Here is a 23,463-nt window from a genome sequence, read left to right on the forward strand (position 1 = left end):
TGGCGGAGATCAGGCCGGCTGATAAACTCGCTGAAAGGGAACGAGAGGGAGGAGAGGGAAAGAGAAGGAGACAGGCTTTATCCTGCTTGCCCTTCGGCTGCCTCAGACTTACTGTTTGCTATCTGGACGTGTTAAGCACTGAATGCATTAGAAATAGGACTAAGGACGCTGGGAGAAGGGATGGCGACGAGGGAATTAAAGGCAGTGGAAGTGGGTCGAAATGTCATCAATGACTGCTGTGATAAGAGTAATTATCAGTGACAAAAGCCTCCTGTTGTCCTGTCTGGGTCAAGTTGAAGAGTCAATCTTAGAAAAGTGAGATTTGGGGATTCGCTGTTGCTGTTTTTAATCTGGATTTAAGATGAAGGGCAAAGAAGGGTGAATAGATCGGAGGCGTCTTTGGTTGAAAGACCACTTGGATCGTCTAGCGGGTCAAAATTGCAGCCTTTGACATTTGTAAGCCTGCGCGGCTTCCTGCTACGCAGTGTAAACATCCTAATCGTGGTCATCACTATCAGCATCATTTTTCTTTCTTTTTTCTTCTTGGCTGCGTCACTCTGCATATTATTGCTTTGGAGCCTTATCACAAAAAGTGTCTCTTTGGCACCTAATGACTTTAAAAAACAAGTCAGATAAAGCCCAGACGAGCAAGAGTGTGCTGCGATTGCCGTGGGCCGATAAACACGGGTTGGGATAACCATATCGTCGGCAGGGTGGCTTCAAAACAATTTACAAGATCATATAACAGCAGCCTGACGGGGCTACAGGTAACGCAAGCGCACCCACGCCATGAATAAAACATCCTTGCAATTTACATGACTCAAAGCTTAAAAATATGCCCGCATGTGACTTTCATATAAGCGAGAGCAGTTTACCTCATTTGCCGTAAAAACTATGAAATTGTAAAAGAAAAAAAAATCTAATAAAAAAAGCTCCATGAATGTAAATAAGTCTTTTTGGGAGGCTAGCGGTGGTTATAGATCGCATAGTGAGTGCCCGGAAATCAAGTTAGCATCCACTTGAGTGGCTTTAGTGCTACTGCATTTTCGCTTGGCACTTGGGGAAGAGATGTGTGAGTGCAGAGATGAATGCTGGCCAAGTGTATTGACATTAAAGCACAAACACAGAAGTACGCAGGTATTAGGGAAATAAGGCATGATGTTAAAACTGGTGATCTAGGCACTAGGAAGCACATGGAAATTCTTCTATAAATCTATCATTCTACTATAGAGCATCGTGTGCATTTTCTATATTCGTTAAGAGGGGATAACACGTTTATGTCAGGAAATGAGCTGAGGGAGCCTATTGTGAGAATTTGGCAGGATTTCATACAATCTGAATCTTTGGATTTTTCAAAGTAAAGCATTGTAATGTTGGCCACATTTGAGGAGGTGTTGCTGATTATTATTATTATTATTATTATTATTATTGAAATAGTTTATCTCTATTGTAATACAGTGGATCCTCAGCTTCAGTTCCATAAAGTGACTACAACTGAATTGTAATAAATCCAAAGAAAGGAATGCAAATAAAGAAATAAAGCAAAAGCAAGAAATGAAAACCTCCTGGTTGGCTCAGCAATACTCCGACAGGTTGAAGCAATTTTGAAGCGACATCCAGCCAAAAGTCAAGCCTTCAAAATAGCAGCACACCAGTATTGTAACAGTTTTAGGACACTTTATTTGACAGTCGCACTCAAACTGTTTGTGCTTGTTAATGAGTGTGATGAATAAATAAGCCACATTACGGCTCAAGAAAGTTTGGTGAAACTGATTTTACTACGTGCTTTTATTTTGAAGGTCTGACTCTTAACAGGATGTGTTTGACAAAAGTTTCCCCGAGGTCATTACTTTGAGTTGGTAAAAAAAAAAAAAAAAAAAATGCCATTGTGGACAATGCCTTGATGTGTGCTGAATACCGACCAAGATGCATTATTTGTACAAAAAACAAACAAACTAAAAACTGAGGTTCCACTGCACTCTTGACTTATTGTTTGATTCCTTACTAAATTCTCACATATAATGAAGCGGAAGACAACTTACATGTCATCTGTCCGTGAGGCTGCATGCTTATTTTTCTTCACAGAAAAAACAAGCGAGTTATTTAAGCAGCATTCCAACATTTTTCTGACTGCATTAACACATGCAAAAGAAGCCCTATGAATTTCAACAAGCAGGCCTGAAGTCAAATATGCAGTAATTAATGATATGTGATGTTAATCCACGCACCTGTTTGGCATTGTTGACACACAGTAGGTACATGGCTGCTATGTTGGAGCAGTGAAGGGTTTTGCCGGCGTTTTCTTTGTAGCACGCAAGGATCTGGCCCTGCAGGTCGGCGCACACCGGATTTGTGTCGTAGCGCCTGTGAAAAGGAAAGAAAGAAGGGTAGGGTAAAATACAGGCAAAAGGGATGAACATCTGTGGTCCTTAAGGAAGACAATGCGGCCCATTGAGCAATACTGCAGTCTATGGTGAGAAGACCCCCTTTATTGCCATTCTAGTTCAAATCACCTGAAGAAAAAAATCAGCATTATAGGAATCGCTGAGGGATGAAAAAAAGCCAATCAAGCCAATGTCCAACCTGTTAAAAATGGCCAAAGCAAGACTTGAAATAAGGAAGGGAGAACCATCGGTACCAGTAGTGTGCAAATCAATGTAGCAGATTACGCAATCGAGTCGACTGGTAATGCAGACACAAAATTACAAGAGCGATAATGCTTTGGTAAAATTACCCCAAAGCTTGCTTTATCTTCCATGTATTACGTAGAATATCCTCCAAAAAGGCACTGCAGAGCAAAATATTGATCCGTCCTCTGGGTATCTTTATCGATCAGTAATTGCTCCCTGACAGTGCCAGCCGATCATAAAGCGTTTTTGCTTCTTCTTTTTTTTTGTCGTCTTTTAGCATCCCAAGAAAGGTGTTGTAAAGCTTGAGTGCCAAGCGTCTGTTTGCAGGCAACCCATCACTCGCTTGGTGCACTCAGTGTGTCCCCAAGGCCTACTGCAACTTTAGCGTCGCAGTCCAAACCGGTATTTTCCAGATGCTACGGCTCCATGTTCCGCTCGACTTCGGCGCGAAAAGGCGAGCGGTGCTGGCATCCATGGCAGCATGCCTTGCCCAATGTTTAACTGCTTTTGTCTGACGCTATAAAGATCCATAATGACGACATGTGCGCACGTGAGGGCTATTATGCTAATGGGAGTGTCATCATTTTGTTCACGCCAGTGCCCAGGAAATTCCGCTGGTCGCACTAAAACGTCCATGAAAACCTTTTTTTTGTGGCCTGTCAGCAATTTGAAGCCAGGTCCCCCGTTGTCACAATCAGATGTTTGAGTCCACCCCCTCCGGCGTGAGAAATGATCCCCCTGTTAGATGCAAAGCTGGGGATTGAGAAACTATGGGTCATTACCCAGAGTGCAATGCAGCAGGAAACTAGTGCTGATCACATGCACATGGTTTTGGAATTGTCCTTGCTTGTGCAGGTCACAGATCACAGTGTTACAGGGTCAAATCGGTGTAATACCTAACATTTTGACATAATTAATTGTGACCCAACTGCAGTCCTTAAAACCTTTTCATTACAGTACATAAATAATCTTTCTTTCAAGTTTTAGCGTTATTGACAGATCGACTGAAAAAATTCCGAATCCGGATGCATGTATCGTTGCACCCCTAGAGGCTAACACTTTTAATTCTACGTTGGTGTGCTAAACAAGAGAAACCTTTGCCACCCTCCTCGTATGGATCCTGGCACTCATCCATTATACCACCCGTGGGCATCACCGCAACTAGATGGGCCGCTAATTGCTTTCTTAGGCAACGGTGGTAATGCCAGGTGCATCCCGCTGATACAAAGCACAGTGTTTATCACCGGTAATGGACTCTTGCGAGAGAGAAAAGGGTCAGAGCAAGAGGATTTTTGCTTTTTACAATTTTGCTCTGCTCTGCATTACAAGTCTGAGACGGTGCTTAGCTTATTCTCGGTAACAAGAGCACCGCTACGCACACAATCCAATATCATCTGTCATGAAAATGAACATAAAAATTCCAGCTCTGACCACAAAAGCTCTTTTTATTTGTAGTTTCACATCAGGTCCCCTCGTAATGACAATGAGCTGACTGAGAGACCAACATTTTATATCATGACCTCCACCAAGGCATAACGATGCTGCATTGCTGCCATATGCATGAAATTGGTCATTAAGATTCATGAACTCGTCACTAATGAAATGATGACAAAAATCCAGGAATGTTTAAAAATAAAATAAAAAGAGGAGGAACTCTTACCAGTAACTAACAAGCAACTTCTTGGCGGAGGTAATTTAAACTGTAGTGGCAATTTTATGGCTTGATGAAAAAGTTACAACATAGAAGATACATAAAAATAATTTAGACATCTATAATTTGGGCTTTTTTATTAATTTAATGTTCAGCCTTCTGGACTAATATAGTTTTATGACATAGCTTAATAATGAATGAAAAGAAAGGGAAACCAACTGCTATTTTAATACAAATGATGTTACTGGAAATAAAGCGCACCATGACATTTCTTCACATCCCTCCAAATTAGACCAAAATGTCAAACTGATACTTTTCTCTCTTCCATTTTTCACCTCTCTGCCCCCGTCTCTCCTTCTACTCCATCCCCCATGGGATTCATGGGACGTTTCATAAAATTACATGAGGTGGGACACACAAATGGAGACATCAAGCTGGATGCAGTTGCCTTTTATTGGAAGGCTGTCAATGGAAGTGTTTAGATGTTACTTACCCACAGATAGTAAATTTAAAGCGTCTCGCATAGTGCCATCACTTGCAGTAAAGGTAAAGGCCTCTATAACCTCGCACGCACATGCACGGACACACACGCGCACACACACACACACACACAGTAAGTCTTTCTTGCTGTGATACACTGATAGAGGGAGCCAAAGAAAGAGAGGAGGAGGCTGGTTTACTGTAGATATCCACATTACAGATTCTTAGCACTGTGCCATAAATCAAAAAGCAGGGAGAGCACAGGGGCCAGTGTGAGATGCTGGAGTAGCCAAAAAAGGATACGAGGACACAATGTACGCTGGGGGAAAAAAAGGGAATACCGAATGAAAAAAGAAAACACTGTGCTCAAATGGGAAGGAAAAGCAAAGGAGGTCGAAAGGAGAAGCAGAGTGAAATCGTGTCTCACTTAACATGTAATTAGCTACAAGAGATTACCTGCTCGCTTCCCTTTCAAAATGTCTTCTTCCTCAAGGTGTCCCCGGCATCATTAAACCAACGTCAGCACATTCGCATGGAGGGAAAGTATGCACGTGTGCTCGCATGGCTACATGACTTATTGACGGAGAGCTGAGGACATATTGCGATCAATATGCATGACTTGGAGCTTACAGTGATTGACTTCTATAACCTTGCAAACGTATAGAAAGTGTACAACTACATGACTGTGCAGTAATTGCGTTCCAAGTTTAATTGATAACCAGAAAAATAAGGGGAAGCCAAAAAAAACATTTTCCCTTCCAACATATGTCAATGTTCTATTAATTCATAGATTTTGTAGCTATCCTACTAAATTCACAATGCAGTGCAGAGTTGCATTGTTGTAACGGGAGTTGACTCAATTAATTCTCAGAATTGGACTTAACCTAATGATTTGTCTTGCGCCAAATGCTACTAAATTTATAATTGAATTTACAATCCAAAAGGCAGGCTTATGATATCGGCAGGTTTTCTATAGATGCAAAACACATATTTATTATTTTTATTAATTTAAAAACATTTTAAGAATAAAAGATTTATGACATCAATAAAATATGCAATTTTTCTAATAATTATGACATTTGGTACCAAGTCCTACTAATCTCAAAACATGTTTTTATTCCAATTCAGAAACACATATTGTTGAGGTAACAATGTATATGGATTAATGTTCAAAACAGTAAATGTCTAACATTTTGGACCAAATCCTACTAAATTAAATTGTTTCAGCATAGTGATTTTTGTAATCACACACTAATAAAGATGCACACAAATCAATCAAGCACAAAACTGGCCCACTGGATATAGTATGGATCTTTTTGGCCCGCCGCCAGATTGAGTTCCCAATCAGCACGTTCTCTATTTATCATCATTTGGGTCCACTTAGGGGTTAACAGGGTTAAGGGGAACGTGCCGGTCGCCCCTTAAATAGCTCTCATGTTCTCTCCAGTTAAGACAAGTGTCACTACTGCATGGGGGTAGATAAATCTAAATCGTCCAGCTAGACAGAAAAATGACACACAGTGCTTTTCTTTTTTTTTTCTTTTTTTTAAATGGACCTGAGTGACCCCCTGCAGAGAATCCATCAGTGAATGGAGGGGGGGTTAAAGAAAGGCAAAAGGTGTGAGGAGTGTATATGAATGAACGTGTGAGCTTTTGGCAGACCCGAGAAGAGCTTTTAAAGCCGTTATTGACTTCTGGCGCCTCCGCTGACCACCATCTCCTTGGTTGCCATGGTGACAAAATTAGGCTCAGACCTCACCTGACAGTGAGGTTGCCACTGCGCGACATCGGCTTGCTACTTTACTGCTCCAAATGAACTCCTGTCATCTTGACTAATTAAATCGGCGAGTGAAAGTTTTTGCTTCATAATCAACAACTAATTGCTTTGCTCATTTTGGAGGCATGGCTATTTGTCATTTTGACTAATAGGAGCACTGCCAAGGAAGTAAAAGCCCTGGCTCAACACCTTATTTACATTTTGCAGGCTACTTTTTGACAAATTTAAACATTTTAGCCTTAGGATTTCTTCTATCTAATTCGGTAACTCACAAACAAAACAAGTTGAAAAGGAGGCCACATTGGAATGGAGATGAATGCTGAGTGGACATATTGATTAAAATGTGTCAGCTGTTAATTTTGGAAGAACATCCAAATCATTTCTTGCAATGGATCAGTATGGCTCATGTTGTTTTTCCTCAATTAATCGACAATCATGTTGACATAATTGACCGAATTCCTAATGATCAATCAGTCTGTTTTTTTTTTCCCCTGTGGTAACTACCAAGTTTATACCACCAGTAAGTTTTAAAAAAGTTCTACAAGGAATGAGCATTTCTCAGTAGTCTTATGGAGGCGCAACGGGTACTTTATATTCACCTTGTGATAAAGCGAGGACAGTGGCTACTGCTGTTGTCAACAGGATTAAATTAAAAAAGAAAAAGGAATGGTGGAAAAAAGAGCTTTTCAAAGGAAGTATTAAATCAACAATAGACACAGTAACTTTTGTAGCTTACAGGGAGGGGATGAGCGACAGTGAAGTGACAGACTAAAATGAGCTCCTATTCTCCGCGGCCAACCTGGAAATGTTGCACACATACGTAATCAGTTGCAAACACAAAGACCTAACAATGCGGTCTGATCTCCACACAAATGCATACATCAAGGTAAGACGTGGCGGAGGCGTGTGTCTGGAGGAGTTTATACAAAATGCTACCGCCACTATTCATTCCCCACCATTCGCCACGTCAATTCTGCAGGGAGTCGGGTTAAAGTGAGCAAAGAAGGCCCGTCGAAAGGTTAGCACTGACAGGAAGCTTAGGACCCGGTTTTCTTTCAGCGCTTTGCATAATCTCACATCTTTCACTTTCCTACATGGCTGCCAGTTCGCCCCATCGGGACACCGAGTCCAACACATGTGCCGTAAGCGCACTTTTCCATACGTGCCGTGTGGGAAAGGTCACCCATTGAAACGCCGGACAGTGTGATAAAGCGTCAACTGTAAAAAAAAAAAAACAAAGAGCGGCGAATGTGGCAGTGTATATAAATCAGACGCAAGGGGTTAAGACGGCTTCTTTTTTCCGCAGGGAACTGGTGGTGCTTATCTGTCGTCTGAAAGCACGTAAAAGTAAAAATGGTGTGACGAACGTACCGTGTTGTTACATTATCTCTCATGTATTGTGTGTGTATATGTAAGAAGTGTGCGGAGTGCACATGTACAAGAGCAAAATCATGTATGCGGCATCCTGGGGGCTCATTTGGCTAACATTTATTTTAACTGAAAAATTAGGGCCGTCGGGCATTTAAATTTTTTAATCGTAATTAATCACATGACTTTACTAGTTAACTCACGATTAATCACAAATTTTATATCTGTTCTAAATGTACAATTAAAAAAATCTAGGTTTTGATACTCTTGTTAACAAAAGTGGGGAAAAATGTTAAACTAATATAAATAGCTAAAATGAATTTTTGACGTGTATAACCGTCAATGGCAGTGAATGAGTTAGTAACTTGGTTCATAAACCTTTTCCAAGGCCAAATTTAACATCCATTTTCAAACTCTACATAGACAGATATCACATACTGTATAACATGTATGTAGAGTACATATATACAAATACATGTATATAACTAGACTGTATGTGTGTATTTATGTATGGATATATACTGTATACTGTACATACATATAAATATACACACACACAAACACATATATATTTAAGTACACCGTATACACATACTGTACATGTGCGTTATTTACGTTTGTAACCTGGAAATGCTCCCCCCCCCCCCCCCATTTATAAACTGAGTACCCCATGTACAACTATAATCAATGTCAATTAGGATTGTTCAGCCTTGTTAGAGGTGCAGTTTTACTGGACTGTTGCAATACAAGAGATGGAATTATGCTATGAAGCAGAAAAAAGCTATACAAAGAGGTTTTATTTCTCCATCAAAGCAAGCAAATGCGAGGGGAATATACAGCCTTTTGGAGACGTTGGAGCACCTATATTCCCTATGCTCCAATCATGTCATTGTATAAAGTTTTTTTTAAATGACAAAAGTCTTATTGAAAGCTAGAGGATATAATGAGGTCAGAGTGACGCAGGTCTGGTTTCAGTTGGGAGCGCTCCATCATACTCTGGCGGGAATAGAAAATGGCAAGGAACAGCTGCAGTGGACACCGAAGCAAACAACTACATAGGCGCATATATACACGAACCCTTGATTCCCAGGAGGCCCTACCTCTCACACTTTCATTTATTTTTCCCAACATCACCGATGAAAATGACCGCACGGTGCCTCGGGAATGAAAGCTTCCTTTTGAACGCTGCGGGGGCGGAAACCCATAACACCTTTTGTACATTGCATACGATGAGCTGTGTTATGGATTGCTTATTGACACATGAGATGCATATACATTTCTCCCTTCTTTGAGATAGACTTTATTCAATTACGTTTCCACAGTGTTTCTGTGGGCAATGTAACAGTTGCTACAGGGATGGAGCTGAGTAACTTTCGCACAATTGTACCTTTTTGGCACTGGAGTGCCATAATTTACGCTACATTGAATATACATACATATGCACATTCATGTACATTAGAGTCAATTACAAAGCTGTACCAAGTAACTACTTGGAGAAGTTGCATTCTAGCAATCTGTACTGACCCTTGGTATCTGGCATGCTGTTAACCCCGACTGTTTTCATGAACACTCACCAAACCTTTGACACTATCATATTAACCAACGCTAATCAATCCGAAACCCTCTTGCTGCTGCGTCTCTCCACAGATAGAATCTAATCTCTCAATGGGAGACCCAACAACCAACGTCAGATTCAGTGCTCACAACTCCATCGCTCAAGCTAAAGCCAAAGATGCCTTCGTTATATCCAATTAACCCTCCGCTCTGATCCTCATGCTGCATCCCATGTTCCACCAGACCCTTCCGACATTTAATTAGCACACGCACATGCACACAGAGACCCCCCCCCACTCACCCCCCCAATTGCCATTGTAATCCAGTCACAACTGTCCTAATGCACCCGCTTTAATCCAATCAGCCAATCGAAAGTCTTTGTACACATGCCTGTGTCACATGACTAGCCACCCTGTTAGGGCCAACATTTGCTCGGAGTCTGCACCATCATTTGGCACAAATGTTATTCCAGTGAGTGATCCCACCATACCCCCCCCCCCCCTTCTCGCTTTAATGCGATTTGGGAAGTCTCAGTTCCAGCCTGCGCAAGTCCAGCACTACACCCCTGGTGGGCTACGCTAATCAGTTTCCAGCATTTCTCAGGGAGACAATGATCCTTGTGTTAGCACTGGCTAATGACAAGCTAACACAATAAACTCAGCCTCCTGAGAGCCGGGGCCCAATTTGGCCCCACCGCTCGCGGCCTCCTCATCCACTTTCCCTACATTACTATGGAGTCTAATGGCCTCTTATTAAGAAGATGAATGGAACGAGGATGGGGAGGGATTCTTCAAGTACTTGGGTAACATGTGTGTGTTGGATACATGCAACACACAAGACTACTTGGATGCTAGTTTGTTATTACCTTCTTAGCTAATGGCCTCAATACAGTAATCAATCTTTACACATCAGAGTTACTGGTATACCGAATACAGTACACATGCATGGAGCGAACAGTCTGTTCAATCCCTCTGCAATTAGTGTCAGATACATTTCCAATGAAAGTTTGACCATCAGCCAAGGCTGGGCTTTGTCACTGATTATTAATAACCTTGTGATGACAATCAGCACCTCCAAATCTAAAGCCAAATCTAAAGCCATGGTCCTCCGTCGGAAAAGGGTGCAATGCCCTCTTGGTGAAGAAGGCACTGAGTTGAAAGGCAAAGCTTTTGATTTACATTCCCACCTTCACCGAAGGTCACGAGCAGTGGGTCATGACCAACAGATGGCCGATACAAGCAACCGAAATAAGTTTCTTATGTAGGACATCCAGGCTCTCCCTAAGAGATAGGTTGAGAAGCTCGGTCATCTGGGAGGGGCTCAGAGTAGAGCGAGGTGGTTTGGGAATCTATTTAGAATGTCAACTGGACGCCTCCCTGGTGAAATATTTTGGGCATGACCCACTGCAAGTTCCAGTACACACCAAAGATACGGTCTCTCAGGTGATCTGGGAACATCTTGGGATCCCTCAGAAGAGTTGAACAAAATGGCTGGGGAGTTTCAAGATTGTGCTACCTTCAATTAACGACAGCCCAATAAGCCTTCGTACACCGCCACTTTATAAACGAGCACAAGAAAAGCCCTGTCAGCTACCATCAACATGCCATCAGGCTTATCACTCAGCTGCATCATCAACATGAGCTAATGGGCTGTACTAATGCTGCCTTTGATTGAATGCCATGGGTTAGAATGTGGCTTGCATAATTCAATTCAATATCAGGCATAGAATTGTGATCAATGTGTTCTTTTGGGATAGTGGCGGACTGACAGGCTCGTGTTGGAATTGGAATAAGTGAGTAGGGACTTACTTGAACTTGGCATTGACTTGGTCAGCGGCTTTATGGTAGTTCTCTGTGGTGACCTTGTAGAACTGAGCACTCTGTAAACAAAAACAAAACAGGCTCAAGGTCCAAATTACTCTTCCTGAAAATGTGCATTAGACAAAAGCATGCAAGGCAACTTTTCAGATAAAAGCAATCAGGGTAAAATGAAACACTTGAGCAAAGTGGTACCCGCATCTGTGTAAGGACAAGCCTATTACCAGCTGGAACAAAAACAAGCTGCAGTCATGGAAGGTCAGAGGGTTGCTAGTAAACAATGTACAGACGCCCACCGGGTCACAATCTCCCCCGGTGGGCCTGTCGTAAATGAAGTCGTTGTGTGGCCACTCCATCTGAATTACTTCTTCAAACATTGCCATATAACCTCACTGCGACAACATTTATACTACTCAAGGAAGGTCTGCATCTCTTGCCCTGGCTGGCTGTTGTGCACATTAATGACAGAGCAGTAGAGAGATTGTAAAATGCAAGAGACACCTTGATGGCATGGACACAGAAAGAGACTTGAGATCTTTTACACAAATAATCCAGAATGAATCTTTTGATCTGCTGAGCTACACGGCCAGTTCGAGGTACACTTTGTGGCGGGCATATAAATGGATGGATGAATGGATGAGTTGTATCCGTACGGGCTCAACCTTCTCATAAAGGAAGGCATTTATCATCATTCAGGAAAAGATCAATAGGAATGAGCTGCACTGCTAAAAAAGATCAATAGTCGTGTTGGAGAGCCGACGCGAGATGGGACATGACAATTGTGAAAAACGGTCCGACACAAATGGGACACCTGTACCTAATAATTCAAAAAGATGACGCACATTTTGTGACATCGATATGTAAATTGTATTTCACATAACCTTTGTATGTGCTTGAGATGGAAGATTTGAACTGGGCTATTGTTTTCAATTAGGTCAAATGGATGACTGCTTGTTCATTAATTAGTCAAAACCGTAAGGCTAATTGATTGCATTTTATCCAATCACTTTAGTAGCTATAGTTGCCCCACAGCCAAGCGTTAAAGCTTACAAGAAATATCACATTAGCTGCTGTATGCGTATAAATGTAAATACAAGTCAATGTAAACGGTTCTCTCGTTTTGTCTTTGACAGATGAAAACTAAAACTAAGAAAAGTTAGAAAAAGATAACTTGTAAGCTCATGCCAAATCTGTGCCCTCTTGGCCTTAAGCAGAGTGCTTTTCATTTTATACAAAGAAACTGTCAAGAGCGCGGGAAAAGGGATTTAGAGGTACCCCTTTTTTGTGTTTGCAGATAAAAAGCTGATTTTGGAGCGCTCCCTTAAGTGGACAGAAAAAAGTATTCTCCGGTATGTTAGAGTTGAACCATTGGATAGGGAGAGGCCTAGAATAATAAATTTAAAGTAGTAATGCCTGTCTAAATGGCAGAGTTGGCACTAATCATCGCCACTAATCCATCTAGGAAGACAAAAAGCCTCCACAGACAGTGATTGGCACTTTCAATACAGAATTAATGTATGCACTGTCATGTGCACACCTTGACAGATGCAACTGCCATACACTGGTGGCTGGAACTTGACGCTGATGCACAAAATTAGAAAAGCTCAATTTAAGTCTCAAAAATTATTTGGCAACTGATTTATGAGACAAGAGGGACCATTCTCATTTTGGATCACAAAGCACAATTAGTACTTTTGCTTGAAATAAACTCATGAAAATTTTCTAGTAAAATCATATAAAACTTTAAAGACATCACAAATGCTAAAGTTGATTTTTTTTTCTTTTTTTACATGCATTCAAATCAGTCAGTGGGTAATTGGGACCGTTATTTGCAAAATAATTGACTGAAAAGTATCTTTTTCAAATGAATGTCTTTACAAATACCGGCAACATTATGGTGCAAAAAGGCTCTTTTTAAAAGGCACTGTCAAGGAATTTAGACTCCACATAAACAAAATCCTGGCTGCGTTTACCCTGCAAACAAATCAATTGCTATCAACATTGGATTAAATGACATTTTTGGTTTGGCTGCGGTGGACAGTGCGTCGCAAGACAAATTAAGTCATTACCACTAATGCACTGCGGCGATATGGAAACGATAGAAGCTGCATTACAGGAAAAAAAAAACAATGAAAAAACATCCTTTAGCTTAATTGGACATTTTTAATGAATGGGCCAAATAACTGTAGGTACTAATGGCTTCTTCTTGGTGCTTATCTGCAGCTAAGCAGGAACCACACCATGCACCACAATGCATTTCTGCAAAGGGAAGTGAGGGATACAACTTCCTTTTGTAAGAAGGATTTTCAGATGTGATTCATAAGGGCAATATCACCTGAGAAATCGGAAGATAACCATTATTTTTCGAAACACTTTTCCTTTCAGTAGTGACTAATGCCACTGACGTGCCTCTGTGGGAGGGCAGAAATAAATCCAATTTCATCAATATACCAGGTGAAAAAGAAAGCTAGAAAAGATGAAAAATTGCTTGTGGGAAAAAAATAGAATTAGCGTGCGGTGGAGGGAAAATGCTGATAAGAGAAAGACCAGAGAGAGACAGATGTGCCGGAAAAGAAAGAAAACACAGGTCGGTTGATTGTTAAATATGAGATTGTTTTACAGCAGGCAGGTATCGAGTGAAGATGTAATAAATATATAGATATTGTTTTCAGAGGCTATTTGCTCACTGTGGACCCAATGAGAAGCAGCAGCAGAGGCATCAGGCTGAGCTGCCTGCGAGCGCGCTGATGGCCTGTCACTGGGAGCCTCTCTGATGAATGGCCATGTTGGATTGGAACAGACGTGCAATATATATCAGGCTTATATTCTCTCTCTCTGTTTCTCTGTGTTCCTCTGCTACTTTTCCACCAGAGTGAAATATGTTTGGAGCAGCCTGAGGTAAAATGACGTAGGGCAAAGAATGGCGAGGGGAGATACTGTGAAGAAGTTTCAAAAATCCCATTTGCTGCATTCTTGCTCGAAAAAGAACCGCTTCTAAGCAAAACTGGACTTTTGAGAGACGCAGTGGGTGCATCAGACACTAACTTTATTCCAAACTTATCACTGGATTCTCACATTTTTTCCCCCGCTTATGATTCCCCCTTTCCAGCCTTGTTCTAGCGTGTGAAGGTGATTTTTTGACACTTTGATCCACACGTTATTGATCAAAGGACAAGGTGGCTGATGAATGGTCCCTACCTGGAGTCGATAAAACCTCTCTGTTATTTGAAACTTATCTTTTCAACCATCTTCAAACTAGTGCTGCTTTCTATATGGTGCGTTTTTTAAATCATATTTTTTAAGAAGATAAGAAGGAGCTCCAGGGTCAATATCGCTATAAGTGCCTTTGGTGTCATCATCACAATTCAAAATAAATGTGGCAATGAAAATGAAACTCATTTCAAAAATTTGCAGATAACAACACACACTACCCTGCTAACTACAGTGTGTAATAATTGGTTAAATTATACTAAATATATATATTTTTTAATCCATGATTGTATTGCCCATGACCAGGATGCCTTTCTAACATCTACTAAACACGATGAATAAGAAGTTCAATGGGAAATCTCAACTTTTTGGGGGTAAAAGTTTAATTTCACATTTTGAGGTTAACTTGCTGAGACTATGTGCCCGTGCAATGTTTTTTTTCACCTTCTTTCATGGAAGGAACATTTCAACAACATATCAACAGGGCATCTGATAACAGGATATGAAAGCAGCACGAGTGCTTGGGCATCTCACTTACTATTGACCCTGCACCTTGACTTGCAGGTACTGTATCTTATAGTGGCCCGGCATGAAGCGGCCATGTGCACAACGTGATATAACCTTGTACCCATTCACACAGGATTTAGTTTGGAGCTATGAGTGGGGGTTAGAGTGTCAATTTCCACAGACAGGAGAAAAACATCAACAAGCGAAGGAAGACATTTCACCCTTTGTCCTTGAGAAAGATGCGTTAAGATTTACAGTTTAAATGTGGTGAAAATATGACTTTTGCTAAACCTTTAGTGAGCCCAACTACTGTATGTGGACGGTAGCCTGTAAATGCGTCTACTGTAGGAAGTGCATATGAAACAATGCCATTTGAATATTGGCGTGAATACCATTATTGCTTCCCAATGCAGTCAAGTCATTTTCAGGCTAACGTTGATGTTGCAAACTCACCCTCTCCTCCAGCCGAGCCACCTGCTCCCTGTAGAAAGCATCCTGCTTGTTTAGGTCAGCCTCTTTAGCCTCCAGCTGCTTAGCCTGCACACACACACACCAAGATGTGATAGGTGAAGTGTCATAAACATAGTCAGTTTCAGACAGAAGAATAATGACAGCATATTTTTGATAGTGTACAAATTGTGATAAATCTTATCAAGTAATAAATCTTGCAAAACAAGTCAGACAGTAGAACGCAAAAAATACTTTGCACAATATTTACATGTCCCCTCAACGCCAGTGTCCTATAATCCCAAAAGGATAACATCAGTCATTGGTTTGAACAGGCACAACAGCCATATACATTTACTATGCTGACCTATCTTTTGTGACCTTCACTACTTAACGTACGGTTAATAGTGTGGAGCACCAAAAATAAAACTGAATGTCTTGAACTGCAAAGAGGAAAAAAATGTCATTTAAGAGAAGGTCAAAGACTTGAATCTGAAGTGGCGTTTTTAACAACAAGTAAAGGAAGGTAAGCGGCGCGCCTAGAGTCTGAAAAGGGGTTCGGAATGTTGCTGTCTGATTGATTGAACGGCGGATGAACTTATTTTCAACCTTTAGTTCACTTGCAGTTTCTATGGTACTCTAAGCAAAAAACATGACATTAGGAATTTCAATTAATATCCAAAAAGATCAAGAGGAGAATGTGTGGTATTCTGAGATACACGTTTAGTTTTAACAGAACGAACAAGGTACTTGAAGCATCTTTGAAGTTGCAGCAGTGCAATGAGCTTCAAGGTCTCAGTTGAAATGTGTATGCAATGGCTGACAAAACTCAAGTGGAAAAAGAAATCCTTGGCTCGACCATGAAAAGAAAAACACTTTGATTGGAAATTGTCAAATACTTACCCAAAGTCCAATCTCCTGATTAGCAAGCAAAGAAAGCAAGGGAGCAAAGAAGAATATTAACGTTGAATTAGTACTTTATTTAATTAACCATGAACTTCCTTAACATGACTTCTGGGGAGGTTTACTATTCACACTTGAGCCTTTAAAATCTCCAACAAAGACTTTTCACTCACAAGCTATACATAGTGTACTTTATAGAAGCTACACCGTTCTTCATGTATATGCATTCATGGCATATACCTACACACTGCGAAGGACTGTTGGGGAGGATAACAGCAATGCAAATGAGGCCTTGAAGCCAGCGCTTTTGTTTGAAGGAGACAGAGATAATGACGCAAGTACACCTAATGAAAAAAATGCATTAGCCCATCCAATTTCACCGTACACCGATAAGCATCTGTGTTCAAATACTCCATTCACTTGCGGGTGGAGCTGCATGCGTTATGACTGATGATGTCACTGAGGGCCTGGAGAAGTGCCACACAAGCACCGACAATGTACTTGTTAGTGCAGTTGCATTTGGAACATTTCGGTCTTCATTGTGAGCACTCACACACATGATTAAGCTCAATGTTGGGGCCTGAAGAAGTCAGATTTCACAGACATAAGATGCACTCAGACGACGGGACGCAAACAGACCCTCAGACAATGATCCGAAACACATACACACACAGCAGCTGTACCCACAGAGGCCGAGTGGGCAGGCGGAGATAAATGTGTGCTGAAGGCGAGACTTAAGGTGCCATTAAAGGAGGACAGGTTGTGATAGAAAATGAGTACCCTGGGGTTTTACTTTTGCGTGCGCACTAAATCTGCTGGCGGGCAAGTTGGCCCGCCTCCTGGACGACACATTCAGGCACCGATGTGCACACTATGTCAGGATTACTTCCAATTGATCGCCCCCTTTCAGTGGACTTTAAAAGATAATCTAATCACGCTTAAGGCCAAACAATAGTGCCAAGCTCACCACTGCCCATACACCTTTTGTCCCTGTAATGGAGAGGCGGCTGTGGCTTGAGGACGAGAGGATTGCAGGTTTGAGGGAAGACAAATGAGAGGAGGGAAAAGATGAGACGAGCAGAAGCCACAGAAGTAAATTTGAGGGGGGTAAAGAGGCGACAGATTTAGGACAATAAAAAGTGATTCATCCGGGAATGACAAAGCGCTCGTTGTATGGCACTTTGAGCCCGGACAAAGCACGTCTCTACAACCACAAACACAATTTGGATGAAAGGTTTGGAGAGGGAGAGAGAAATCACCTCTGCAAAGACGGAATTTACACATGAGTGGCATTTACAGAGATATTTAAACTCATAAAGCGGCTCACCACCAAGACGAAACTTTTATACCTCCCTGAACTTGTGGCCATCCTCTCCTGAGTTCCTATTAGGTATAGTAGCACAATGGCTCAGGGTGACAAGGCAATAGAACTGCAACCGCGGTGGTCAGATTAAATGGATCATTTAGGCGAGGTGAATGCCTCTGTGAATATCAATTAGCCAGCCGTTGAATAATTAAGGACAATCGTGTTTTTTAATTAGCCGAGTGCCGCAGTTTGAGCTGTGAAGCAAGGTAGTGGAGGATGGCAGAATGATGAACACGGCTGAATTGTGCGGTGTCAGGCACCTGCTGTTCCCCTGTAAGGATTTGTTCCCATTCTTGCCCAACTACTTGGTGTTCTGTAACACAAAAAATAAAGCCAAACGGAAGAAAAATAGTCTGACTACAATGGTCATTTGTATGTAAACAAAAACAATTCAAGACCGGCTTTTCTGAATGTGATCCTCATTTCACACCTCAGTGATGAAGCCGTCAGCACCGAAATACGAAGACATGACTTAAAGTTACACTGAGCGGCCACTCGATGAAAATAATCTTACAGGGTGCCAAGATCGATAGGACACAAATCAAATCTCATCGCATTAACTAACAACACCTCATCCATAACATTGGTGTATTTCGACCCTCACCCCCACTCCCCCTGTCTGTCTCAAGCCTGTCAGGAGTAACATCACAATCAATGCAACCTCACGGCATCCGCGCGAGTGCTGCAGAACGGTGAGGTCATGGCGGCTCCCATCTATCACAGAGCTTTGCGACGCAGTGATAGCGAAGCAGCCGGCCTGGAGTGGCCTGGGGTGCTCCAACAAGCAGGAGAGGGGGTGAGGGTGGGGTCAAAGTGCAGCACAATGTGACCGTGCTTTGGTGTTAATTGGCATGGTTGAGATGGAGGTGGCACGGGAGATGTGGGAGATAGAAGTAAGAGGGATGTGGTCAGCATGTGGATAGAATAAGAATGTGTGTGTATTTCCCCTTTAGCCACCAATGAAAGGCATCAATGAAGAAGGGACACATTCCAGACTTTGGAAATTGCTAACATTTCCACAAATAAGGCAAAAGTGCTTGCCTGCGTACGGTACATGGTAAGAGTCAGGAGAGAACAGAACTACAGATGCTGCTTTAAAGTTGCATATTTCCAATTACGATCCAATCATTGCAAGTAAAGATCAGCTCGGTCTTCATTCAGATATAGTCCAAAGCCTGTATCAAATGTTTCCATGTCAATATGGCGTACATTTACAAACTCCTGAAACAAGCCAGGTAGGAGGACTGAGGTAGATGAAGCCATCACCTCTGACCAGACAGATTGACTCCCCCTCGGGATCTCTTTGCATAGTAACGATCCAACAACCGGACGTGTCAGAATGGTGACTCGACCAAGACAGGGACCAAAAGTCCAGTGCAAAGGTCATGGGGCAAAAGATGTAGGTGGTCTCAATGAATGTTCGTAGATGCATTCAAATGAAGTGTCCTTACAGAGTTTGGACCTCATTGATTTTGACCATGGGTCAAACCAACACTTAATGATCCTGAAAGCTTTTACTCGCCTCCAAATACGTTGAAGTTTCCAAAATATGCTCACTTATTTGTGGAACGCATGAACAGCAGAATTTATGGTAATGAATAATCACATCAGAGATAACTCGGGTTGCTTCCTCTAAAGATCTTTTCAGGAAGAGCATCTGGGGAAATGATCCTCCGGTGAAAATAAATGGCTTGTGAGCGCACAAAGCTTAAAATCCTGGTAGAAACATGAAAAATCAATTTTCTTTTTACTCCCTGACACTTCAAGCCCCCCAGGTCTTTGTTGAAGATGCCGACTGCGCCGCTGCTCTACTGAGGAACGACGACAACATCTGCTGGGCGCACGAATTGATTAATTGGCCGATCAGGCGCCTGCAGCCTAAACTGATTGATAGATCGTCTCGAAGTTGAAGTCTTTGCCTTTGTCGCGAGCCCAGGAGAGCGCAACCTCTGGAGGTCCCTGCTCATCTGTCACGTCCAACATGCACCAATGAGATAACAATGGTTGAACCTTTATTACCAAGACACGGGGGGCATATGTAAGAGGGAAACAGAAAAATGTCAGGAGATGATACTTTGGTGGAAAGAGACTGAAAAGGAAATATGCTGTAGCTAAAGAAGCACAGCAGTTCTGCAAAACTCCATGAAAAATTCAAATTTAGATCAGTACCAAATTATACACAATCACAAACATCTCTCCTTGACAAAAAACACACCAAATATGAATAAAAATGTGAATTTTGTTGAAATTGGATGGGTATGTTTTGCCTAACCTTGTTAACTAATGAACAGGCAAGCTTGTTTGATGTATGCAACGTCAAGTACATAGTAACAGGATACAGGTACAACAAAGTGGCAGATGTGTCCAGAAAGTGTGCCTGCGTTCAGTCAGACATGGAAAATTCCACCACATAGCTTCGGCAGAGGACACGGTGAACAGCCTGAAAATGGAGGGACGTCTACTTGGTTTTAGACAACAAAGCTAACCCTGGGGGGAGCAGAGTGAATGCTGGAGAGAAGAGGACAACCTTTGTCAGGTAGGAGGTGAGAAGAATGTCGACGGAAAGACAGAGGGCGAGGACATGAATGCGGGGAACATACAGTGTCAGGGTGTGTTGATGCACGTATGTGCCTTGCCTGTCTTGTACATGAGAATCCTTACACACCTCCATATGGTTGTAGGATGCAGTGGACATTTTTGCAGTCTTTTCATGCATATTCATTGCCCGCAGCAGCAGGTGGTCCTTGAGTTTTGATGAAGCTAGGCTGGGGGCTCGCAGTGCAGCCCAGCATCTGTCCATCAAGTCTATGTCAACAGATTCAGGGTCACCTCTAACCTACCTGCCGTTAAATTCCCTGCTACTTCCCAGAAACACTGCTTGTTGAGGCGTCGCTGTACTTTATTTATTCTTGTTTCATGTTTGTTTAAAGTTTAAGATTGCTTTGTTTCCTAATTGAAGGTTGCTTTTGAAATGGCTTCTTAAATCAATATCCTTATTTTGTCTGCTTTTTCTAAGCACCTCTATTTATTCCACATCTTCACTTCCTGCCTTCTGCACATAGAGCACCCAGAATTTTCAGCTCTTCACAGACTTCGACGCTACACCGTCTTTGTTCTCTCCATGTCAAAGTTTTCCCCACCGTTCAATCAAAATGTGTGCCGCAAGTGCCATTAGCTGCGCCAAACATTCACTTCCCACTAACTGATACAGCTCTTCTGTCAGAGCCGAGACGGGGAAGGCAGTGAACTACTCAGAAATTAAAGAGCCAGGAAGCACAAATACACACACAAAGTTCAACTGTTCATTTTTTCAAGTGTTCATGATGCAGATTCCAGACATAATAATGAAGTGAGCTCGTTATCATTTTCAGTTTTTGTGTTCGCAGGATGGTGAAAAGATGTCCTCTCAAACATTACGACTCGTCATCAACCTTTGAGACTGATTGTTCATCCATTAATCAATCAATCAATCCCTACCGTTTCACAGCTTTGCTGATGCCCACTCATGGTGTCAATTAGCTGACAGGGTGAGGGCCTGTTGCCGGCGGAGTGCCAGTAAAGAGCTTGCCAATTAGGGTATTACGTCTAACTGCAATACAGGCACTGCATGTGGGCACCACACCCAGGGCAGGGTGAAGGCTGGCTCCGCCAACATGAAAGCTAAGGTTGAGTGGACTCCCTCCAAGAGAGAGCGTGGGAGAGAAAAAGGAGTGTAAAAAAATGGCCATACAAAAGATAACACACAAGAAGTTTTTTTTACACCCTTAATGTTCCCATCATCTGTTATATGGAGAGAGAGAGAAAAAGATTATAAAGGATTTTTTTTTTTATACCACCAAGGGGCATCAATTCAAAACCCAGCAAGTCTCCTTTAATACCGAGGAAATTAAATTGTCAGCATGTTATCAGCCCGGTCCAGTCGTCTGTATCTGAAATGCGACAGCAAAAAAACATGGAGATGCAGAGGGGGGGGATAGAGAAAGTGCATCTACTGCAGACTACAATTTATGTCGGTTAGGGTGGGATTTTGTGCGACGACCAAAGGTAAAATGAGTTTTAACTGGCAGGAAATTCACATTAGCAACTAGTGTGTGCATTTACATCAATAATGTACTAAAGAGTTGCCAAGTAGTGATTTATCAGCCCTTTCAATTATTCATCCTCAGTACATTCCCTTTTATAGTTCTTACCCTGTGATACAAGCCTGACCTCATTGTGAAAAGTGTGCCTATTTTACAGGATTCTCTTTTTCAAGTTCATGTGAAATGTAGGATACGACATTATTTGACAATTGCAAGCGTTAAGAGCAGACATTTCCAACTAGCACAGGTAGACACCAAGCCCATGTTTGAAGTGAGGAAAGATTGATGACTTTGGGTTTGATTGAAAATCCCGCCTTAAGGTTAGAGCCTGTGTGTGACCAGTGATGGATTGGCCACTGGACCAGTTTGGCTCCACAAGGGCCTGGTAGGTTGGGCATGATAGAGCGTTCCTGATTTAATTAATACTTGAAGAGCAGAGTACATTAACAGTCCATGCTAATGTACAGGCATAGTAATATTCATGATTTTGAAACAATACCTGCCATTATTGACCTCCTTAGGCTTGGGGTTTATTTTTGTATCCGCCAATTAATGTCTGTGCATGAGTGGCAGAACACGTGTGAACCCTGATACTGAACTGGCTAAAACAACAGTACAGCGGGAAGCCGACATCAGTGACTGACAAGCCGCAACCCTGCCTGCGCTCCTGTGAAGTTTCAATTACGAGGAGCTGCACTTGCTGGATGGAAGGAGTCGGCTTGTCAGGGAGGAAGGCGAGTGACTGGTGACTGTTGGTGGCAGAAAAGCCTGGCGGACGTGCACAACCACCGAGCCCCGGTTACGCTACACTATACTGAATAAAACGAGTTTATCATTGGCAACAATGGTCCAACTTTGTAAGAATAGTTTAAGACAGCTTCATAGGGCAAGCCAATTCCATATTGTTCTTCATTTTCAGTCCCTTTGAGTGGAATGGTCTCCATTATCGTGTTTTTAGCCACCTAACAGGCATGGTACAAATCAGGTGCAATGAGCTCCTGAATCAATGAGCTGAATTTAAATCCGACACGCCGTTTGAACTCTTGCCGACACAGCAACGCTCCAGCATGCCTACAATTGTAATTGGCTCGGGCCACGGCTGCAGAGGTTATGGCTATTATAGGTGAGCGTGGGGAGGCATAACTGTTCACATCATGGCTCTTATTGTGCGTGAAGAAGAGGAGAGAATGCATGTGGTTGCAGGGCTCGTCGTGACCTGTATCTTAATGATTTTGGTGGTGAGGGGGAGTAATCAATAGCACAGTCAACAACAACTAGTGCCAATGACAAATGTTTTCTGCGGCAATGAATGTGGAGAACAGGTTTCGGGTCAATTCACATTCAATTAAAAAACACGCGAAAATACAGTCACACGTGCAATAAAAACACCTGATTAAATATTGAACCACCCTTAAAAGTAACAAGATTTACACATCTTTCCTGAGGGACACAGAAATGCTTTCTCATCAAAAAAAAAGGGAAAATCCTTCAAACAAAACACTAAATGTGCATCAGATGATGTTTATAGGGGCAAATAAGAAATAAAAAAACAGACCACCCAAAAATTAAGGTGTAATACTGTTAGGCGGAGAGATGAAGAGGCGACGATAGGGAATATTAGCTTACACCGTAGAGATATTTACTTACTGTGAGCTACAGTCTTCAGTTTGC

At 42.0% G+C, this 23,463-nt stretch overlaps 1 protein-coding gene across 4 annotated transcripts in view; it reads right to left on the reverse strand.

The window, feature by feature from the left end:
* The window catches only part of chchd3a (coiled-coil-helix-coiled-coil-helix domain containing 3a), a 40,088-nt gene that overhangs the window by 1,649 nt on the left and 14,976 nt on the right, over window positions 1–23,463 (reverse strand). For 2 of the 4 annotated variants that reach the window (XM_077545310.1, XM_077545314.1), the window contains exons 6-10: window positions 16,345–16,359; window positions 15,448–15,531; window positions 11,269–11,339; window positions 2,229–2,364; window positions 2,043–2,077 (exon numbers count right to left, since the gene is read on the reverse strand). In XM_077545310.1, the coding sequence (XP_077401436.1) occupies window positions 2,043–2,077; window positions 2,229–2,364; window positions 11,269–11,339; window positions 15,448–15,531; window positions 16,345–16,359 (341 nt within the window). The remainder of the gene's footprint in view (window positions 1–2,042; window positions 2,078–2,228; window positions 2,365–11,268; window positions 11,340–15,447; window positions 15,532–16,344; window positions 16,360–23,463) is intronic. The other 2 variants (XM_077545312.1, XM_077545313.1) reach the window with 2 other exon arrangements.

Source organism: Vanacampus margaritifer, chromosome 15 (assembly GCF_051991255.1).
Source record: "Vanacampus margaritifer isolate UIUO_Vmar chromosome 15, RoL_Vmar_1.0, whole genome shotgun sequence".
Lineage (NCBI taxonomy): Eukaryota > Metazoa > Chordata > Actinopteri > Syngnathiformes > Syngnathidae > Vanacampus > Vanacampus margaritifer.